General features: G+C 48.9%; 1 protein-coding gene across 1 annotated transcript in view; it reads right to left on the bottom strand.

Annotated features, from left to right (window-relative positions):
- The window catches only part of LOC140453410 (receptor-type tyrosine-protein phosphatase U-like), a 476,064-nt gene extending 455,487 nt beyond the window's left edge, over positions 1–20,577 (bottom strand). The window contains exons 1-5 of the mRNA XM_072548057.1: positions 19,064–20,577; positions 18,532–18,613; positions 18,019–18,092; positions 14,002–14,083; positions 13,489–13,562 (exon numbers count right to left, since the gene is read on the bottom strand). Coding sequence (XP_072404158.1) covers positions 13,489–13,562; positions 14,002–14,083; positions 18,019–18,092; positions 18,532–18,613; positions 19,064–19,127 — 376 coding nt within the window. The 5' untranslated portion in view covers positions 19,128–20,577. The remainder of the gene's footprint in view (positions 1–13,488; positions 13,563–14,001; positions 14,084–18,018; positions 18,093–18,531; positions 18,614–19,063) is intronic.
- Between the last annotated feature and the right edge of the window lie 1,867 nt (positions 20,578–22,444).

Genomic DNA, 22,444 nt, shown 5'->3' with positions numbered 1-22,444 from the left:
GAGAGAGAGAGATGGAGGGGAACAGAGAGAGAGAGATGGAGGGAAACAGAGAGAGAGAGACAGACAGAGGGGAACAGAGAGAGAGAGAGAGACGGAGGGGAACAGAGAGAGAGAGAGAGAGAGACGGAGGGGAACAGAGAGAGAGAGAGAGAGAGACGGAGGGGAACAGAGAGAGAGAGAGAGAGACGGAGGGGAACAGAGAGAGAGACAGAGAGAGATGGAGGGGAACAGAGAGAGAGAGAGAGATGGAGGGGATCAGAGAGAGAGAGAGATGGAGGGGAACAGAGAGAGAGAGAGAGAGAGAGAGAGATGGAGGGGAACAGAGAGAGAGATGGAGGGGAACAGAGAGAGAGAGAGACGGAGGGGAACAGAGAGAGAGAGAGATGGAGGGGAACAGAGAGAGAGAGAGATGGAGGGGAACAGAGAGAGAGAGATGGAGGGGATCAGAGAGAGAGAGAGATGGAGGGGAACAGAGAGAGAGAGAGAGAGAGAGATGGAGGGGAACAGAGAGAGAGAGAGATGGAGGGGAACAGAGAGAGAGAGAGATGGAGGGGAACAGAGAGAGAGATGGAGGGGAACAGAGAGAGAGATGGAGGGGAACAGAGAGAGAGATGGAGGGGAACAGAGAGAGAGATGGAGGGGAACAGAGAGAGAGATGGAGGGGAACAGAGAGAGAGATGGAGGGGAACAGAGAGAGAGAGAGAGAGATGGAGGGGAACAGAGAGAGAGAGAGATGGAGGGGAACAGAGAGAGAGAGAGATGGAGGGGAACAGAGAGAGAGAGATGGAGGGGAACAGAGAGAGAGAGAGAGATGGAGGGGAACAGAGAGAGAGAGAGAGATGGAGGGGAACAGAGATAGAGAGAGAGATGGAGGGGAACAGAGAGAGAGAGAGAGAGAGATGGAGGGGAACAGAGAGAGAGAGAGAGAGAGATGGAGGGGAACAGAGAGAGAGAGAGATGGAGGGGAACAGAGAGAGAGAGAGATGGAGGGGAACAGAGAGAGAGATGGAGGGGAACAGAGAGAGAGATGGAGGGGAACAGAGAGAGAGAGTGATGGAGGGGAACAGAGAGAGAGAGAGAGAGAGAGAGAGATGGAGGGGAACAGAGAGAGAGAGAGATGGAGGGGAACAGAGAGAGAGAGAGATGGAGGAGAACAGAGAGAGAGAGAGAGAGATGGAGGGGAACAGAGAGAGAGAGAGATGGAGGGGAACAGAGAGAGAGAGATGGAGGGGAACAGAGAGAGAGAGAGATGGAGGGGAACAGAGAGAGAGAGAGAGAGAGAGATGGAGGGGAACAGAGAGAGAGAGAGATGGAGGGGAACAGAGAGAGAGAGAGAGAGAGAGATGGAGGGGAACAGAGAGAGAGAGATGGAGGGGAACAGAGAGAGAGAGAGAGAGAGAGATGGAGGGGAACAGAGAGAGAGAGAGAGAGATGGAGGGGAACAGAGAGAGAGAGAGATGGAGGGGAACAGAGAGAGAGAGAGATGGAGGGGAACAGAGAGAGAGATGGAGGGGAACAGAGAGAGAGATGGAGGGGAACAGAGAGAGAGAGTGATGGAGGGGAACAGAGAGAGAGAGAGAGAGAGAGAGAGATGGAGGGGAACAGAGAGAGAGAGAGATGGAGGGGAACAGAGAGAGAGAGAGATGGAGGAGAACAGAGAGAGAGAGAGAGAGATGGAGGGGAACAGAGAGAGAGAGAGATGGAGGGGAACAGAGAGAGAGAGATGGAGGGGAACAGAGAGAGAGAGAGATGGAGGGGAACAGAGAGAGAGAGAGAGAGAGAGATGGAGGGGAACAGAGAGAGAGAGAGATGGAGGGGAACAGAGAGAGAGAGAGAGAGATGGAGGGGAACAGAGAGAGAGAGATGGAGGGGAACAGAGAGAGAGAGATGGAGGGGAACAGAGAGAGAGAGAGAGATGGAGGGGAACAGAGAGAGAGAGAGATGGAGGGGAACAGAGAGAGAGAGAGAGAGAGATGGAGGGGAACAGAGAGAGAGAGATGGAGGGGAACAGAGAGAGAGAGATGGAGGGGAACAGAGAGAGAGAGAGAGATGGAGGGGAACAGAGAGAGAGAGAGAGATGGAGGGGAACAGAGAGAGAGAGAGAGATGGAGGGGAACAGAGAGGGAGAGAGATGGAGGGGAACAGAGAGAGAGAGAGACGGAGGGGAACAGAGAGAGAGAGAGACGGAGGGGAACAGAGAGAGAGAGAGAGAGAGATGGAGGGGAACAGAGAGAGAGAGAGAGAGATGGAGGGGAACAGAGAGAGAGAGAGATGGAGGGGAACAGAGAGAGAGAGAGTGAGAGATGGAGGGGAACAGAGAGAGAGAGATGGAGGGGAACAGAGAGAGAGAGAGAGAGAGATGGAGGGGAACAGAGAGAGAGAGAGGGATAGAGGGGAACAGAGAGAGAGAGAGATAGAGGGGAACAGAGAGAGAGAGAGACGGAGGGGAACAGAGAGAGAGAGAGACGGAGGGGAACAGAGAGAGAGAGAGACGGAGGGGAACAGAGAGAGAGAGAGACGGAGGGGAACAGAGAGAGAGAGAGACGGAGGGGAACAGAGAGAGAGAGAGACGGAGGGGAACAGAGAGAGAGAGAGACGGAGGGGAACAGAGAGAGAGAGAGACGGAGGGGAACAGAGAGAGAGAGAGACGGAGGGGAACAGAGAGAGAGAGAGAGAGAGATGGAGGGGAACAGAGAGAGAGAGAGATGGAGGGGAACAGAGAGAGAGAGAGTGAGAGATGGAGGGGAACAGAGAGAGAGAGATGGAGGGGAACAGAGAGAGAGAGAGAGAGAGATGGAGGGGAACAGAGAGAGAGAGAGAGATAGAGGGGAACAGAGAGAGAGAGAGATAGAGGGGAACAGAGAGAGAGAGAGATAGAGGGGAACAGAGAGAGAGAGATGGAGGGGAACAGAGAGAGAGAGAGAGAGATGGAGGGGAACAGAGAGAGAGAGATGGAGGGGAACAGAGAGAGAGAGAGATGGAGGGGAACAGAGAGAGAGAGAGAGATAGAGGGGAACAGAGAGAGAGAGAGACGGAGGGGAACAGAGAGAGAGAGAGACGGAGGGGAACAGAGAGAGAGACGGAGGGGAACAGAGAGAGAGAGAGAGAGAGAGACGGAGGGGAACAGAGAGAGAGAGAGAGACGGAGGGGAACAGAGAGAGAGAGAGAGAGAGAGATGGAGGGGAACAGAGAGAGAGAGATGGAGGGGAACAGAGAGAGAGAGAGACGGAGGGGAACAGAGAGAGAGAGAGACGGAGGGGAACAGAGAGAGAGAGAGACGGAGGGGAACAGAGAGAGAGAGAGACGGAGGGGAACAGAGAGAGAGAGAGACGGAGGGGAACAGAGAGAGAGAGAGACGGAGGGGAACAGAGAGAGAGAGAGACGGAGGGGAACAGAGAGAGAGAGAGACGGAGGGGAACAGAGAGAGAGAGAGACGGAGGGGAACAGAGAGAGAGAGAGATGGAGGGGAACAGAGAGAGAGAGAGAGAGAGAGATGGAGGGGAACAGAGAGAGAGAGATGGAGGGGAACAGAGAGAGAGAGAGAGAGATGGAGGGGAACAGAGAGAGAGAGAGAGAGAGAGATGGAGGGGAACAGAGAGAGAGAGAGAGATAGAGGGGAACAGAGAGAGAGAGATGGAGGGGAACAGAGAGAGAGAGAGAGAGATGGAGGGGAACAGAGAGAGAGAGATGGAGGGGAACAGAGAGAGAGAGAGAGAGAGATGGAGGGGAACAGAGAGAGAGAGAGAGATAGAGGGGAACAGAGAGAGAGAGAGACGGAGGGGAACAGAGAGAGAGAGAGAGAGAGAGAGACGGAGGGGAACAGAGAGAGAGAGAGAGACAGAGGGGAACAGAGAGAGAGAGAGAGAGAGAGACGGAGGGGAACAGAGAGAGAGAGACGGAGGGGAACAGAGAGAGAGACAGAGAGAGACGGAGGGGAACAGAGAGAGACGGAGGGGAACAGAGAGAGACGGAGGGGAACAGAGAGGGAGAGGGAGGGAGAGAGATTGAGGGAAACAGTGAGAGAGACAGACGGAGGGGAACAGAGAGAGAGAGAGACGGAGGGGAACAGAGAGAGAGAGAGAGACGGAGGGGAACAGAGAGAGAGAGAGAGACGGAGGGGAACAGAGAGAGAGAGAGAGACGGAGGGGAACAGAGAGAGAGAGAGAGACGGAGGGGAACAGAGAGAGAGAGAGAGAGACGGAGGGGAACAGAGAGAGAGACAGAGAGAGACGGAGGGGAACAGAGAGACGGAGGGGAACAGAGAGGGAGAGGGAGGGAGAGAGATGGAGGGAAACAGTGAGAGAGACAGACGGAGGGGAACAGAGAGAGAGAGAGAGAGAGAGACGGAGGGGAACAGAGAGAGAGAGAGAGACGGAGGGGAACAGAGAGAGAGAGAGAGAGAGAGATGGAGGGGAACAGAGAGAGAGAGATGGAGGGGAACAGAGAGAGAGAGAGAGAGAGATGGAGGGGAACAGAGAGAGAGAGAGAGAGAGATGGAGGGGAACAGAGAGAGAGAGAGAGATAGAGGGGAACAGAGAGAGAGAGAGACGGAGGGGAACAGAGAGAGAGAGAGACGGAGGGGAACAGAGAGAGAGAGAGACGGAGGGGAACAGAGAGAGAGAGAGACGGAGGGGAACAGAGAGAGAGAGAGACGGAGGGGAACAGAGAGAGAGAGAGACGGAGGGGAACAGAGAGAGAGAGAGACGGAGGGGAACAGAGAGAGAGAGAGAGAGATGGAGGGGAACAGAGAGAGAGAGAGAGAGAGATGGAGGGGAACAGAGAGAGAGAGAGATGGAGGGGAACAGAGAGAGAGAGAGAGAGAGAGATGGAGGGGAACAGAGAGAGAGAGATGGAGGGGAACAGAGAGAGAGAGAGAGAGAGATGGAGGGGAACAGAGAGAGAGAGAGATGGAGGGGAACAGAGAGAGAGAGAGAGAGAGATGGAGGGGAACAGAGAGAGAGAGATGGAGGGGAACAGAGAGAGAGAGAGAGAGAGATGGAGGGGAACAGAGAGAGAGAGAGAGAGAGATGGAGGGGAACAGAGAGAGAGAGAGAGAGAGATGGAGGGGAACAGAGAGAGAGAGAGAGATAGAGGGGAACAGAGAGAGAGAGAGATAGAGGGGAACAGAGAGAGAGAGAGATAGAGGGGAACAGAGAGAGAGAGATGGAGGGGAACAGAGAGAGAGAGAGAGAGATGGAGGGGAACAGAGAGAGAGAGATGGAGGGGAACAGAGAGAGAGAGAGAGAGAGATGGAGGGGAACAGAGAGAGAGAGAGAGATAGAGGGGAACAGAGAGAGAGAGAGACGGAGGGGAACAGAGAGAGAGAGAGAGAGAGAGACGGAGGGGAACAGAGAGAGAGAGAGAGACGGAGGGGAACAGAGAGAGAGAGAGAGAGAGAGATGGAGGGGAACAGAGAGAGAGAGATGGAGGGGAACAGAGAGAGAGAGAGAGAGAGAGATGGAGGGGAACAGAGAGAGAGAGAGAGAGAGATGGAGGGGAACAGAGAGAGAGAGAGAGATAGAGGGGAACAGAGAGAGAGAGAGAGATAGAGGGGAACAGAGAGAGAGAGAGACGGAGGGGAACAGAGAGAGAGAGAGACGGAGGGGAACAGAGAGAGAGAGAGACGGAGGGGAACAGAGAGAGAGAGAGACGGAGGGGAACAGAGAGAGAGAGAGACGGAGGGGAACAGAGAGAGAGAGAGACGGAGGGGAACAGAGAGAGAGAGAGACGGAGGGGAACAGAGAGAGAGAGAGACGGAGGGGAACAGAGAGAGAGAGAGACGGAGGGGAACAGAGAGAGAGAGAGACGGAGGGGAACAGAGAGAGAGAGAGACGGAGGGGAACAGAGAGAGAGAGAGACGGAGGGGAACAGAGAGAGAGAGAGAGAGAGAGATGGAGGGGAACAGAGAGAGAGAGATGGAGGGGAACAGAGAGAGAGAGAGAGAGATGGAGGGGAACAGAGAGAGAGAGAGAGAGAGAGATGGAGGGGAACAGAGAGAGAGAGATGGAGGGGAACAGAGAGAGAGAGAGAGAGATGGAGGGGAACAGAGAGAGAGAGAGAGATAGAGGGGAACAGAGAGAGAGAGAGACGGAGGGGAACAGAGAGAGAGAGAGAGAGAGAGAGACGGAGGGGAACAGAGAGAGAGAGAGAGACAGAGGGGAACAGAGAGAGAGAGAGAGAGAGAGACGGAGGGGAACAGAGAGAGAGAGACGGAGGGGAACAGAGAGAGAGACAGAGAGAGACGGAGGGGAACAGAGAGAGACGGAGGGGAACAGAGAGAGACGGAGGGGAACAGAGAGGGAGAGGGAGGGAGAGAGATTGAGGGAAACCGTGAGAGAGACAGACGGAGGGGAACAGAGAGAGAGAGAGACGGAGGGGAACAGAGAGAGAGAGAGAGACGGAGGGGAACAGAGAGAGAGAGAGAGACGGAGGGGAACAGAGAGAGAGAGAGAGAGAGAGACGGAGGGGAACAGAGAGAGAGAGAGAGACGGAGGGGAACAGAGAGAGAGAGAGAGAGACGGAGGGGAACAGAGAGAGAGACAGAGAGAGACGGAGGGGAACAGAGAGACGGAGGGGAACAGAGAGGGAGAGGGAGGGAGAGAGATGGAGGGAAACAGTGAGAGAGACAGACGGAGGGGAACAGAGAGAGAGAGAGAGAGAGAGACGGAGGGGAACAGAGAGAGAGAGAGAGACGGAGGGGAACAGAGAGAGAGAGAGAGAGAGAGATGGAGGGGAACAGAGAGAGAGAGATGGAGGGGAACAGAGAGAGAGAGAGAGAGAGATGGAGGGGAACAGAGAGAGAGAGAGAGAGAGATGGAGGGGAACAGAGAGAGAGAGAGAGATAGAGGGGAACAGAGAGAGAGAGAGACGGAGGGGAACAGAGAGAGAGAGAGACGGAGGGGAACAGAGAGAGAGAGAGACGGAGGGGAACAGAGAGAGAGAGAGACGGAGGGGAACAGAGAGAGAGAGAGACGGAGGGGAACAGAGAGAGAGAGAGACGGAGGGGAACAGAGAGAGAGAGAGACGGAGGGGAACAGAGAGAGAGAGAGACGGAGGGGAACAGAGAGAGAGAGAGACGGAGGGGAACAGAGAGAGAGAGAGACGGAGGGGAACAGAGAGAGAGAGAGACGGAGGGGAACAGAGAGAGAGAGAGACGGAGGGGAACAGAGAGAGAGAGAGACGGAGGGGAACAGAGAGAGAGAGAGACGGAGGGGAACAGAGAGAGAGAGAGACGGAGGGGAACAGAGAGAGAGAGAGACGGAGGGGAACAGAGAGAGAGAGAGATGGAGGGGAACAGAGAGAGAGAGAGAGAGATGGAGGGGAACAGAGAGAGAGAGATGGAGGGGAACAGAGAGAGAGAGAGAGAGATGGAGGGGAACAGAGAGAGAGAGAGAGAGAGAGAGAGATGGTGGGGAACAGAGAGAGAGAGAGAGATAGAGGGGAACAGAGAGAGAGAGATGGAGGGGAACAGAGAGAGAGAGAGAGAGATGGAGGGGAACAGAGAGAGAGAGATGGAGGGGAACAGAGAGAGAGAGAGAGAGAGATGGAGGGGAACAGAGAGAGAGAGAGAGATAGAGGGGAACAGAGAGAGAGAGAGACGGAGGGGAACAGAGAGAGAGAGAGAGAGAGAGACGGAGGGGAACAGAGAGAGAGAGAGAGACGGAGGGGAACAGAGAGAGAGAGAGAGAGAGAGAGACGGAGGGGAACAGAGAGAGAGAGACGGAGGGGAACAGAGAGAGAGACAGAGAGAGACGGAGGGGAACAGAGAGAGACGGAGGGGAACAGAGAGAGACGGAGGGGAACAGAGAGGGAGAGGGAGGGAGAGAGATTGAGGGAAACAGTGAGAGAGACAGACGGAGGGGAACAGAGAGAGAGAGAGACGGAGGGGAACAGAGAGAGAGAGAGAGACGGAGGGGAACAGAGAGAGAGAGAGAGACGGAGGGGAACAGAGAGAGAGAGAGAGAGAGAGACGGAGGGGAACAGAGAGAGAGAGAGAGACGGAGGGGAACAGAGAGAGAGAGAGAGAGACGGAGGGGAACAGAGAGAGAGACAGAGAGAGACGGAGGGGAACAGAGAGACGGAGGGGAACAGAGAGGGAGAGGGAGGGAGAGAGATGGAGGGAAACAGTGAGAGAGACAGACGGAGGGGAACAGAGAGAGAGAGAGAGACGGAGGGGAACAGAGAGAGACAGAGAGACGGAGGGGAACAGAGAGACAGAGAGAGAGACGGAGGGGAACAGAGAGAGAGAGACGGAGGGGAACAGAGAGAGAGAGACGGAGGGGAACACAGAGAGAGAGAGAGAGAGAGTGAGAGACGGAAGGGAACAGAGAGAGTGAGACATGGAGGGGAACAGAGAGAGAGAGTGAGACACAGAGGGGAACAGAGAGAGAGAGACGGAGGGGAACAGAGAGAGAGAGAGAGAGATGGAGGGGAACAGAGTGAGAGAGAGAGAGAGACAGAGGGGAACAGAGAGAGTGAGACATGGAGGGGACAGAGAGAGAGAGAGAGATGGAGGGGAACAGAGAGGGAGAGATGGAGGGGAACAGAGAGAGAGAGAGAGAGATAGAGGGGAACAGAGAGAGAGAGGGAGAGAGAGAGATGGAGGGGAACAGAGAGAGAGAGAGACGGAGGGGAACAGAGAGAGAGAGAGACGGAGGGGAACAGAGAGAGAGAGAGAGAGAGAGACGGAGGGGAACAGAGAGAGAGAGAGACGGAGGGGAACAGAGAGAGAGAGAGACGGAGGGGAACAGAGAGAGAGAGAGAGAGAGAGACGGAGGGGAACAGAGAGAGAGAGAGAGACGGAGGGGAACAGAGAGAGAGAGAGAGACGGAGGGGAACAGAGAGAGAGAGAGAGACGGAGGGGAACAGAGAGAGAGAGAGAGACGGAGGGGAACAGAGAGAGAGAGAGAGACAGAGGGGAACAGAGAGAGACGGAGGGGAACAGAGAGAGAGAGAGAGACGGAGGGGAACAGAGAGAGACGGAGGGGAACAGAGAGAGACGGAGGGGAACAGAGAGGGAGAGGGAGGGAGAGAGATGGAGGGAAACAGTGAGAGAGACAGACAGAGGGGAACAGAGAGAGAGAGAGAGACGGAGGGGAACAGAGAGAGAGAGAGAGAGAGACGGAGGGGAACAGAGAGAGAGAGAGAGAGACGGAGGGGAACAGAGAGAGAGACAGAGAGAGACGGAGGGGAACAGAGAGACGGAGGGGAACAGAGAGGGAGAGGGAGGGAGAGAGATGGAGGGAAACAGTGAGAGAGACAGACGGAGGGGAACTGAGAGAGAGAGAGAGACAGAGGGGAACAGAGTGAGAGAGAGAGAGACGGAGGGGAACAGAGTGAGAGAGAGAGAGAGACGGAGGGGAACAGAGAGAGAGAGACGGAGGGGAACAGAGAGAGAGAGAGAGTGAGAGACGGAAGGGAACAGAGAGAGTGAGACATGGAGGGGAACAGAGAGAGAGAGTGAGACACGGAGGGGAACAGAGAGAGAGAGACGGAGTGGAACAGAGAGAGAGAGAGAGATGGAGGGGAACAGAGTGAGAGAGAGAGAGAGACAGCGGGGAACAGAGAGAGTGAGACATGGAGGGGAACAGAGAGAGAGAGTGAGACACGGAAGGGAACAGAGAGAGAGAGTGAGACACGGAGGGGAACAGAGAGAGAGAGTGAGACACGGAGGGGAACAGAGAGAGAGAGAGTGAGACACGGAGGGGAACAGAGAGAGAGAGTGAGACACGGAAGGGAACAGAGAGAGAGAGTGAGACACGGAAGGGAACAGAGAGAGAGAGTGAGACACGGAGGGGAACAGAGAGAGAGAGTGAGACACGGAGGGGAACAGAGAGAGAGAGACGGAGGGGAACAGAGAGAGAGAGAGATGGAGGGGAACAGAGAAAGAGAGAGCGAGAGACACAGAGAGAGACGAATACAAATAGGTGAATAGGTGCATGGTAGTGGGATCAACTTCGAGAAAGTGAGGACTGCTGATGCTGGATTCTCAGAGTTGAAAAATGTGGTGCTGGATGTAGTGGGATGCCTAGCACATTGCCCGGACAAGGGTCAGGGTTAGGATGGTGATGCTCTGGGAAACCCGTCTAGGAAAAATTCCTAGAGTATGAAATTAAATATGGGGGCTAAGACCAGTAGTGACGGCTCCTTGCCCAGTGTGTCCCACACACACATCAGCCGTTTGCAATGGACTAGTCATTAAATTGACAGGTAAAATCTTAGTTGATGACATTCATCACGAACCAATGTCAATTCTAACAGATATATCAAGGATACCGTTACCAGAATGATGGCTTTCCCCATTAAAATGATTATGTTCTCACCTGTGCCATAGAATGGGATGGGGAGGAGGGGGAGGATGGAGAAATATGAAGGAAAACCCACACCAGCAGTTAATAGGCAAAGGAGTGTGGAATTCCTTAATGATCTCGTCACAATATACAGAGCAAGAGTGTCTATGGTCAATGCCCTTGATTTGACTAATTTGGACATTGAAGTCGGGACCTTGATGCAGCAAGCCAAATGAGGCCTAGAAAGACTGAATGTAGACAAACAACAAAAGACCATAGAACAACTAGTGAAGGAAATCGGGCTAACCACCACTTAGTGACCATACTAGAGGGTCACTCCAAGGCAATTAACCAGATCTTCAGAGCAAAATCTGGGATGACGGTGAGCAGCAAAACCATACCTTGTACAGTATCTACCGTAAAAGCTGAGGGAGGACCTCAGGCAAACTGGGCTAAGGGAATGTCCCATACCTGGATCAGTGACAATCACATTGAACATTTGTTCCAGGAGAAGACTCCCCACTAATATCTCTAGTTGGTCAGTTCTGGCAGCTCACCAAGGTGTGCTATAATGCACGGCTGCAAAGTCAGTCTCAGTGAGGTGCTGGGCTTGGTGCTAGGGATTCCAATTATTCCTATGATAAAGTTGGGTTCAGGATGTACTGAAGTTGAAAATACCAGAATTATATAAATAAAGTATTTGGATGGATTACAAAAATGAAACCCTCCCAGATACTGTGGAAAGTCAAGGAACAATGATAGGGACCACTCTAAATAAATATAAACAAACGGGCCGTACCATTGTACGCCCATACCCTGTCAACTATGAATTTGGTGCCTTTTACAACCTACTATGGCCCTAATTGCATTCATTTGATAAAGCTCAGGGTAACTGGCAGTTCAGGTTGTAGGTTGGTAAAGACAGAAATCTCAACAGATGGGCACTATCGCAATGAATAATGCCTGTATACACACACACACACGAGGTATAAGATAGCTGGAACTTCCAGTGCTCTCGCGACAGTTAATTCGATTTGTTCTGATTACTGAATATTGTCGATGTACCACAATCCCATATAGATTGTCACATGGATAGGACTTTTTAAAAACAAAAATCTGTATGTATCCAACCATCACAACTCTGTATGCATTATTACAGTGGGATTTTCTTGTTTTTCTGTACATATAGTCATAATATTTATCAGACTTATGAATGATAGACTTGACCAATAGCCTCCCCTGACAGAACCAACTATTGCAATTACGTTGGAATTTCATTTGCATAAGATTCTTTCAGTTCAAACATGGGGGAGGGGAGGCTTACACTGTGAGAAATTTGTTTCATCCTAAAGGTTCAGGTCAACTGCTTATCAAATGTAAAAACAATGACTGCAGATGCTGGAAACCAGATTCTGGATTAGTGGTGCTGGAAGAGCACAGCAGTTCAGGCAGCATCCAAGTAGCCTTGAAATCGACGTTTTGGGCAAAAGCCCTTCATCGGGAATAAAGGCAGTGAGCCTGAAACGTGGAGCGATAAGCTAGAGGAGGGTGGGAGTGGGGAGAAAGTAGCATAGAGTACAATGGGTGAGTGGGGGAGGGGATGAAGGTAATAGGTCAGGGAGGAGAGGGTGGAGTGGATAGGTGGAAAAGGAGATAGGCAGGTAGGACAAGTCCAGACAAGTCATGGGGACAGTGCTGAGCTGGAAGTTTAGAACTAAGGTGAGGTGGGGGAAGGGGAAATGAGGAAACTGTTGAAGTCCACATTGATGCCCTGGGGTTGAAGTGTTCCGAGGCGGAAGATGAGGCGTTCTTCCTCCAGGCGTCTGGTGGTGAGGGAGCACCGGTGAAGGAGGCCCAGGACCTCCATGTCCTCGGCAGATTGGGAGGGGGAGTTGAAATGTTGGGCCACGGGGCGGTGTGGTTGATTGGTGCGAGTGTCCCGGAGATGTTCCCTGAAGCGCTCTGCTAGGAAGCGCCCAGTCTCCCCAGTGTAGAGGAGACTGCATCGGGAGCAATGGATACAATAAATTATATTAGTGGATGTGCAAGTAAAACGGTGAATGCACCAATTGAGCCTTTTCATTGATCACAATATTGAAATCATAACGTACACTCCTGATAATTCAGAGTTAATAGCAACCTCATGATAGCATACAACAATTATTTGATCACAATGTTCAAACCCCACCCCCCCATCCCCACTTAAAGAGTAGTAACCCTGTTACCATATTTCCTAAAAATGTTCACAAAACCCAGAAATCAAACATAAACAGCAAGTAGGTGCTGAAGACATTAGCAGCTTGTAAAGGACCCAGCCTGTCAGCAACCATCCTGGATCGACATAGCTCATTAACTAAACAAAGAAAGGATGCAGGATTAGTGGTGCTGGAAGAGCACAGCAGTTCAGACAGCATCCAGGTAGAAAGGATGCATACTGGCAATCAAAAACCAGGACATTTCACAACTCACAAAGCCATTAAAACCATCAGTCACCTTAAAGAGCGGTCTCCTGATTGCTTAAAGTTATACAAAGAGTTAGAAGGTAGGGGTTAAGATGTAAAATTTAGACTTATTTGGAGATTGGGAGATGACCTTCCAAAAGGACTGGCATGGCAAAAGGCAGAGACCAGCTGATCGTCGGAGAGGCAGATGTAGACGGAAGCTTTGTATTCTTACAGACAGAATGAGAGACTGTGTAAATCTACAAGAGACTCTGGAAATATTGTAGGCTATCGGGGTTTTCATAATAGGTTTACCATTAAAGGCTATTATAACTTTTTTCCAAATAAAGTTGAGACTGAAAACATGAGTACAGGCTTGTGTTCATAGTGATTTGACTAGTTCAATATTGTGGGACACCTGAGCAAATTCATTCATGACATTTTGATTGGAGATATCTAACAGTATCTAACAACAATATCTTTAAGAGACTCACTCATTTGATATGGGGGTGGGGGTGGGGGGGAGGTTATGATCCGAATTATCTCAAACAAGCAGTTGAGGAATTGTAGCAATTTTCTGATAGTTTGAGTTTGTCGAGTAGTAGCAGTTTAGATATGATACATTAGTTGGTTAAAAATCACAACACCAGGTTATAGTCCAACAGGTTTAACTGGCACGTGTGATTTTTAAACTTTGTATACCCCAGTCCAACAAAGAATTAGCCAAAGAAAGCATACAAACGTCAGATAAAACTCACCACTTATCTTGAAGCTGTACATGCAATTATTTGAGATTTTGCAGCAAAACATCATCTTTCCTAATTTAATTTCTCTGCATAAGAAATTGAACATTTTAATTGTTGGACTATAACCTGGTGTTGTGTGATTTTTAAGATTTGTAGAATTCTTGACCAGCGTAAGCAAACAGACAATGAACGGATTTTGCTCAATGTCAGCGGGGTCAGCTAGTTATTCAGCTCAAGTTCAACGGTTTGCTCTTTTTCAAAGATAAACTCTCATCCATCTGGAATTAATGAACGGAAATATTTTTACTGCATGGTAATTCGAGTCGACATATGAACCCAACGCTCTGCAAACGCTTCGAATTTGAATGTGGAAAGCAGTGTCATTCGTATCCCGACTGTAACTTGGAATTAAGGAACACATGCCCTCGCCCCACATCAAAAACGACTGTGGTCAGTAATATCGCAGGCGATCTAACAATTAAAACAAAAACAAACTTTCCAAACTACAAACAAAATTGTACCTACCTGAATGTAGACATCTGCATGGCAATATTTCCGTTTGAAAGATCAAAGTTTACGTTTTGATGAACCGAAAATAAAATGCGGTCTGCCAATTGTAAAAGGGACAACTAAAGTTTCAATTAACACTTAGTCTAAGCCTGTTTTATTCCGGTATTTAAGAAACTCGAGGAAGTTTCCTCACTGCTGCCACACTTCTCGTGGTCTGCATTGTCCTTTACAGGTATATATATTATATATATATATAAATAAGTCATTTAGAGAACGTTCTTTTGTGTAAGAACACTTCTAGATAAAAATGCAGTGCATCAGAATGATTTTAAATAGACTTAACGCAACATCGTACGGAATCATGCGAATTATTTTTAAAACCGATCCTGGTGCTTTCATTTAAGAACAAGTATTTAAAATTATGTTCTTTCAAAACTCAGCACATGAACAGGTATAGCATGAAAATTGACGAGAATCTTTTCAGACCTAAAAGCAAGGATTCCAGTTAACAACAAAAACAGGCGCTTTCTGTTAAACACATACAGGTTGCAATTAAAGTAACTGTTCGATCAAACATAAATCATCAAGATGATATGCCTCACCAAGGTACATGTGGCTCCTTATTCTGATTAAGTTGATAATTATGAGAAAAATGAAGGAAGGCTGTAACATATTGACCTATGCTGGAAGATAAGAGCTAAAATGAACAGTTATCAGATGTCTGCTTCTCAGATGAAGATGCTGTAACTGACACGTTCAAAGAAAAGCAGGAGTCTTAAAAGCAAGGCATTAAAATTAACACCAGCCCCTTTTTCAGATGGGGCGTGAACACGGTCGCTTCGTGGTTAGCGCTACTGACTCATTGACAGAGACCCGGTTCGATTCCACCTTCAGGTGACTGTCTGTGTGAAGTTTGTACACTCTCCCTGTGCCATCCTCAGTAAAGCTTTATAAAATCATGAGGGGTATAATTAGGGTAAATACACAAGGTCTTTTCCCTGGGGTGGGGGAGTCCAGAACTAAAGGGCAGAGGTTTAAGGCGCGAGGGGAAAAATTTAAAAGGGACGTTAGGGGCAACCATTTTCACACAAAAGGTGGTGTGTGTATGGAATGAGCTGCCACAGGAAGTGGTGGAGGCTACTACAATAACAACCTTTAAAAGGCAACCGGATGGGTATATGGATAGGAGGGGTTAAAGGGATATGGACCAAGTGGCACTAAATTAGGTTAGGATATCTGGTCAGCATGGACGAGTTGGACCGAATGGTCTGTTACCGTGTTGTACACCTCTATGAGTCTATTTATATTTATTTGATATGCCACTGTACCAATCCAAACTGCATTTGTGACAATGCATACTGTATGTGCAAAGGGTTTTTTTTCCGAATAAAGTGTATTTTAATAATTAACAGGTAGGGAAAGGCAGATCAGGGAGTTGTCCTGCTGTGCCTCACTTCTCCGAGGAATCCTGCCATTTCTCACTGCTCCTGGGGAAACAGAGAGGGGGGGAAGGGGGAAACAGAGACAGACACACACAGAGATTAGCTTTCCTACAGTGTGGAAACAGGCCCTTCGGCCCAACAAGTCCACTCTGACCCTCTGAAGAGCAACCCACCCAGACCCATTTCCCTCTGACTGATGTACCTAACACTATGGGCAATTTACCATGGCCAATTCACCTAACCTGCACACCTTTGGACTGTGGGAGGAAACCCACGCAGACTCAGGGATAATGTGCAAACTCCACACAGGCTGGAATTGAACCTGGGATCCTGGTACTGTGAGGCAGCAGTGCTAACCACTGAGCTACCATGCGAGAGGGTGAAAAAAAGAGAGACAGAGGGAAACAGAGAGAGAGAGAGACAGAGGGCAACAGAGAGAGAAGAAGGGAAACAGAGAGAGTGAGGGAGAGCGAGAGAGAGACAGAGACAGACACAGAGGGAAACAAAGAGAGAAACACGGAGGAAAAAGAGACAGAGAGAGAGAGAGAGAGAGAGTCAGAGACTGAGGGCTCCAGAGAGAAAGTGAGAGAGAAGGAGACGGAGGGAAGTAGAGAGAGAGAGACAGAGGGAAACAGAGAGAGACAGACAGAGGGCAACAGAGAGATAAGAAGGGAAACAGAGAGAGACAGATACAGAGGGAAACAAGGAAGGAAACAGAGAGAGAGACACACACAGAGAGACAGAGACACAGTGAGAGTGAGAGAGACAGAGAGAGAGACGGAGGGAAACAGAGAGAGAGAGAGAGAGAGACGGAGGAAACAGAGAGAGAGACAGAGAGAGAGACGGAGAGAAACAGAGTGAGAGAGAAAGAGACGGAGGGAAGTAGAGACAGACAAAGGGCAACACAGAGAGAAGATGGGAAACAGACAGAGAGAGAGACAGAGTCAGAGGGAAACAAAGAGAGAATCACGGAGGGAAACAGAGAGAGAGAGAGAGAGAGAGATAGTCAGAGACGGAGGGCTCCAGAGAGAGAGAGTGAGAAACGGAGGGAAGCAGAGAGAGAGAGACGGAGGGACAGAGAGAAAGAGAGAAGAAGGGAAACAGAGAGAGAGAGAGAGAGACACACACACACACGGAGAGAAACAGAGAGAGAGAGAGAGAGACACGGAGCGAAACGGAGAGAAACAGAGAGAGAGACACGGAGCGAAACAGAGAGAGATGGACAGAAATGGAGAGAGAGACGGAAGGAAACAGAGAGAGAGAGACACACACAGACAGAAAGAGAGAGAGAGACAGAAGGAAACAGAGAGAGAGAGAGACAGAGAAAGAGACGGAGGGAAATAGAGAGAGAGAGTGATGGAGGGAAACAGAGAGAGACAGAGACGGAGGGGAACAGAGAGAGAGAGTGAGAGACGGAGGGGAACAGAGAGAGAGAGAGAGACGGAGGGGAACAGAGAGAGAGAGAGAGAGACGGAGGGGAACAGAGAGAGAGAGAGACGGAGGGGAACAGAGAGAGAGAGAGATGGAGGGGAACACAGAGAGAGAGAGAGAGAGAGAGAGAGATGAAGGGGAACACAGTGAGAGAGAGAGAGAGAGAGACGGAGGGGAACAGAGAGAGAGAGAGACAGACGGAGGGGAACAGAAAGAGAGAGAGATAGACGGAGGGGAACAGAGAAAGAGAGACGGAGGGGAACAGAGTGAGAGAGAGAGAGAGAGAGACTGAGGGGAACAGAGTGAGAGAGAAAGACAGATGGAGGGGAACACAGAGAGAGAGAGAGATGGAGTGGAACAGAGTGAGAGAGAGAGAGAGAGAGAGAGAGACGGAGTGGAACAGAGTGAGAGAGAGAGAGACAGAGGGGAACACAGAGAGAGAGTGAGAGACGGAGGGGAACAGAGCGAGAGAGAAAGTGAGAGAGAGATGGAGGGGAACAGAGAGAGAGAGCCGGAGGGGAACAGAGAGAGAGAGAGATACAGAGGGGAACAGAGAGAGAGAGACGGAGGGGAACACAGAGAGAGAGAGAGAGATACGGAGAGGAACAGAGAGAGAGATAGATGGAGGGGAACAGAGAGAGAGAGAGAGACTGAGGGGAACAGAGTGAGAGAGAGAGAGAGACGGAGGGGAACAGACTGAGACAGAGAGAGAGACAGAGCGGAACAGAGTGAGAGAGAAGACGGAGGGGAACAGAGAGAGAGAGAGACGGAGGGGAACAGAGTGAGACAGAGAGAGAGACAGAGCGGAACAGAGTGAGAGAGAGAGACGGAGGGGAACAGAGAGAGAGAGAGACGAAGGGGAACAAAGAGAGAGAGAGACAGAGATGGAGGGGAACACAGAGAGAGAGAGATGGAGGGGAACAGAGAGAGGGAGACCATACCCTCTCAAACAAGCAGTTGAGGAATTGTAGCAATTTTCTGATAGTTTGAGTTGATCGAGCAGTAGCAGTTTAGATATGATACATTAGTTGGTTAAAAATCACAACACCAGGTTATAGTCCAACAGGTTTAACTGGCACGTGTGATTTTTAAACTTTGAATACCCCAGTCCAACAAAGAATTAGACAAAGAAAGCATACAAACGTCAGATAAAACTCACCACTTATCTTGAAGCTGTCCATGCAATTATTTGAGATTTTGCAGCAAAACATCATCTTTCCTAATTTAATTTCTCTGCATAAGAAATTGAACATTTTAATTGTTGGACTATAACCTGGTGTTGTGTGATTTTTAAGATTTGTAGAATTCTTGACCAGCGTAAGCAAACAGACAATGAACGGATTTTGCTCAATGTCAGCGGGGTCAGCTAGTTATTCAGCTCAAGTTCAACGGTTTGCTCTTTTTCAAAGATAAACTCTCATCCATCTGGAATTAGTGAACGGAAATATTTTTACTGCTTGGTCATTCGAGTCGACATATGAACCCAACGCTCTGCAAACGCTTTGAATTTGAACGTGGAAAGCAGTGTCATTCGTATCCCGACTGTAACTTAGAATTAAGGAACACATGCCCTCGCCCCACATCAAAAACGACTGTGGTCAGTAATATCGCAGGCGATCTAACAATTAAAACAAAAACAAATTTTCCAAACTACAAACAAAATTGTACCTACCTGAATGTAGACATCTGCATGGCAATATTTCCGTTTGAAAGATCAAAGTTTACGTTTTGATGAACCGAAAATAAGATGCGGTCTGCCAATTGTAAAAGGGACAACTAAAGTTTCAATTAACACTTAGTCTAAGCCTGTTTTATTCCGGTATTTAAGAAACTCGAGGAAGTTTCCTCACTGCTGCCACACTTCTCGTGGTCTGCATTGTCCTTTACAGGTATATATATTATATATATATATAAATAAGTCATTTAGAGAACGTTCTTTTGTGTAAGAACACTTCTAGAATCATGCGAATTATTTTTAAAACCGATCCTGGTGCTTTCATTTAAGAACAAGTATTTAAAATTATGTTCTTTCAAAACTCAGCACATGAACAGGTATAGAATGAAAATTGACGAGAATCTTTTCAGACCTAAAAGCAAGGATTCCAGTTAACAACAAAAACAGGCGCTTTCTGTTAAACACACACAAGTTGCAATTAAAGTAACTGTTCGATCAAACATAAATCATCAATGATGATATGCCTCACCAAGGTACATGTGGCTCCTTATTCTGATTAAGTTGATAATTATGAGAAAAATGAAGTCAATCATATTGACTTATTGACCTATACTGGAAGATGAGAGCTCAAATGAACAGTTATCAGATGTCTGCTTCTCAGATGAAGATTCTATAACTGGCACGTTCAAAAAAAAGCAGGAATCTTGAAAGCAACACACCAACCAATAAACACCAACCCCTTTTTCAGATGGGGCGTGAACACGGTCGCTTAGTGGTTAGCGCTACTGACTCATTGACAGAGACTCGGTTTGATTCCACCCTCAGGCGACTGTCTGTGTGGAGTTTGTACACTCTCCCTGTGCCATCCTCAGTAAAGCTTTATAAAATCAGGAGGGGCATAATTCGGGTAAATACACAAGGTCTTTTCCCTGGGGTGGGGGAGTCCAGAACTAGAGGGCATAGGTTTAAGACGCGAGGGGAAAAATTTTAAAGGGACATTAAGGGCAACTTTTTTCACACAAAAGGTGGTGTGTGTATGGAATGAGCTGCCACAGGAAGTGGTGGAGGCTGCTACAATAACAACCTTTAAAAGGCATCCGTATGGGTATATGGATAGGAAGGGTTTAGAGGGATATGGGCTAAGGAGCACTAAATTAGGTTAGGATATCTGATCAGCATGGACGAGTTGGACCGAATGGTCTGTTACTGTATTGTATATCTCTATGAGTCTATTTATATTTACTTGATATGCCACTGTACCAATCCAAACTGCATTTGTGACAATGCGTACTGTATGTGCAAAGGGGTTTTTTTTCTGAATAAAGTATATTTTTGTCATTAACAGGTAGGGAAAGGCAGATCAGGGAGTTGTCCTGCTGTGCCTCACTGTTCCTGGGGAAACAGAGAGGGCGGGGAGGGGGGAGGGAACTGAGGGAGAGCGGGGTGGGGGGCGGAAATCAGAGACGGAGGGAAACAGAGAGACGGAGACAAATGGAGAGACAAAGAGACAGGGAGAGAGAGACAGAGAGAGAGAGGGGGAGGGAGAGAAAGACGAAGGAAAACACAGAGAGAGAGAGAGAGAGGGACAGAGGAAAACAGTGAGAGAGAGGGAGGGACAGAGGAAAACAGAGAGAGAGAGAGATGGAGGGAAACAGAGTGAGAGAGAGAGACAGAGGGAGAGACACGGAGGGAGAGAGAGACGGAGGGAGGGAGAGAGACACGGAGCGAGAGAGAGAGACGGAGCGAAACAGAGAGAGCTGAAGGGAAACAGAGAGAGAGAGGAAGACAGAGAGAGAGATGCAGGGAAACAGAGTGAGAGAGAGAGACAGACAGAGAGACACGGAGGGAGAGAGAGACAGAGGGAGAGAGAGAGAGAGACACGGAGAGAGAGAGACAGAGAGACGGAGAGAGAGAGACGGAGCGAAACAGAGAGAGCTGAAGAGAAACAGAGAGAGAGAGGAAGACAGAGAGAGAGATGGAGGAAACAGAGAGAGAGAACAAGTACCTGGGAACGGGTGAGGAACAGAGAGCGGGGGGAGCATTTGGGTTGGGCCGGGGTGGGGGTGAAACACAGAGTGGGGGGTGGGGGGGAACACAGAGAGAGCGCGCGATAGAGAGAGAGAGGGAGGGACAGAGAGAGAGAAATAGGCGAACAGGTGCATGGTAGTGGGATCAACTAGGAGAAAGTGAGGACTGCAGATGCTGGATTCTCAGAGTTGAAAAATGTGGTGCTGGATGTAGTGGGATGCCTAGCACATTGCCCGGACAGGGGTCAGGGTTAGGATGGTGATGCTCTGGGAAACCCGTCTAGGAAAAATTCCTAGAGTATGAAATTAAATATGGGGGCTAAGACCAGTAGTGACGGCTCCTTGCCCAGTGTGTCCCACGCACAGATCAGCCGTTTGCAATGGACTAGTCATTAAACCGACAGGTAAAATCTTAGTTGATGACATTCATCACGAACCAATGTCAATTCTAACAGATATATCAAGGATACCGTTACCAGAATGATGGCTTTCCCCATTAAAATGATTATATTCTCACCTGTGCCATAGAATGGGATGGGGAGGAGGGGGAAATATGAAGGAAAACCCACACCAGCAGTTAATAGGCAAAGGAGTGTGGAATTCCTTAATGATCTCGTCACAATATACAGAGCAAGAGTGTCTATGGTCAATGCCCTTGATTTGACTAATTTGGACATTGAAGTCGGGACCTTGATGCAGCAAGCCAAATGAGGCCTAGAAAGACTGAATGTAGACAAACAACAAAAGACCATAGAACAACTAGTGAAGGAAATCGGGCTAACCACCACTTAGTGACCATACTAGAGGGTCACTCCAAGGCAATTAACCAGATCTTCAGAGCAAAATCATGGATAAAGGTGAGCAGCAAAACCACACCTTGTACAGTATCTACAGTAATAGCTGAGGGAGGACCTCAGGCAAACTGGGCTAAGGGAATGTCCCATACCTGGATCAGTGACAAACACATTGAACATTTGTTCCAGGAGAAGACTCCCCACTAATATCTCTAGTTGGTCAGTTGTGGCAGCTCACCAAGGTGTGCTATAATGCACGGCTGCAAAGTCAGTCTCAGTGAGGTGCTGGGCTTGGTGCTAGGGATTCCAATTATTCCTATGACAAAGTTGGGATGAGGATGTACTGAAGTTGAAAATACCAGAATTATATAAATAAAGTATTTGGATGGATTACAAAAATGAAACCCTCCCAGATACTGTGGAAAGTCAAGGAACAATGATAGGGACCACTCTAAATAAATATAAACAAACGGGCCGTACCATTGTACGCCCATACCCTGTCAACTATGAATTTGGTGCCTTTTACAACCTACTATGGTCCTAATTACATTTATTTGATAAAACTCAGGGTAACTGGCAGTTCAGGTTGTAGGTTGGTAAAGACAGAAATCTCAACAGATGGGCACTATCGCAATGAATAATGCCTGTATACACACACACACACGAGGTATAAGATAGCTGGAACTTCCAGTGCTCTCGCGACAGTTAATTCGATTTGTTCTGATTACTAAATATTGTCGATGTACCACAATCCCATATAGATTGTCACGATACGACTTTTTAAAAACTAAAATCTGTATGTATCCAAGCCTCACATCTCTGTATGTATTATCACAGTGGGATTTTCTTGTTTTTCTGAACATATAGTCATAATATTTATCAGACTTATGAATGATAGGCTTGACCAATAGCCTCCCCTGACAGAACCAGCTATTGCAATTACGTTGGAATTTCATTTGCATAAGATTCTTTCAGTTCAAACATGGGGGAGGGGAGGCTTACACTGTGAGAAATTTGTTTCTTCCTAAAGGTTCAGGTCAACTGCTTATCAAATGTAAAAACAATGGCTGCAGATGCTGGAAACTAGAT

This window comes from Chiloscyllium punctatum, chromosome 27 (genome assembly GCF_047496795.1).
Source record: "Chiloscyllium punctatum isolate Juve2018m chromosome 27, sChiPun1.3, whole genome shotgun sequence".
Lineage (NCBI taxonomy): Eukaryota > Metazoa > Chordata > Chondrichthyes > Orectolobiformes > Hemiscylliidae > Chiloscyllium > Chiloscyllium punctatum.
This window is presented reverse-complemented; position numbering and strand designations above follow the sequence as displayed.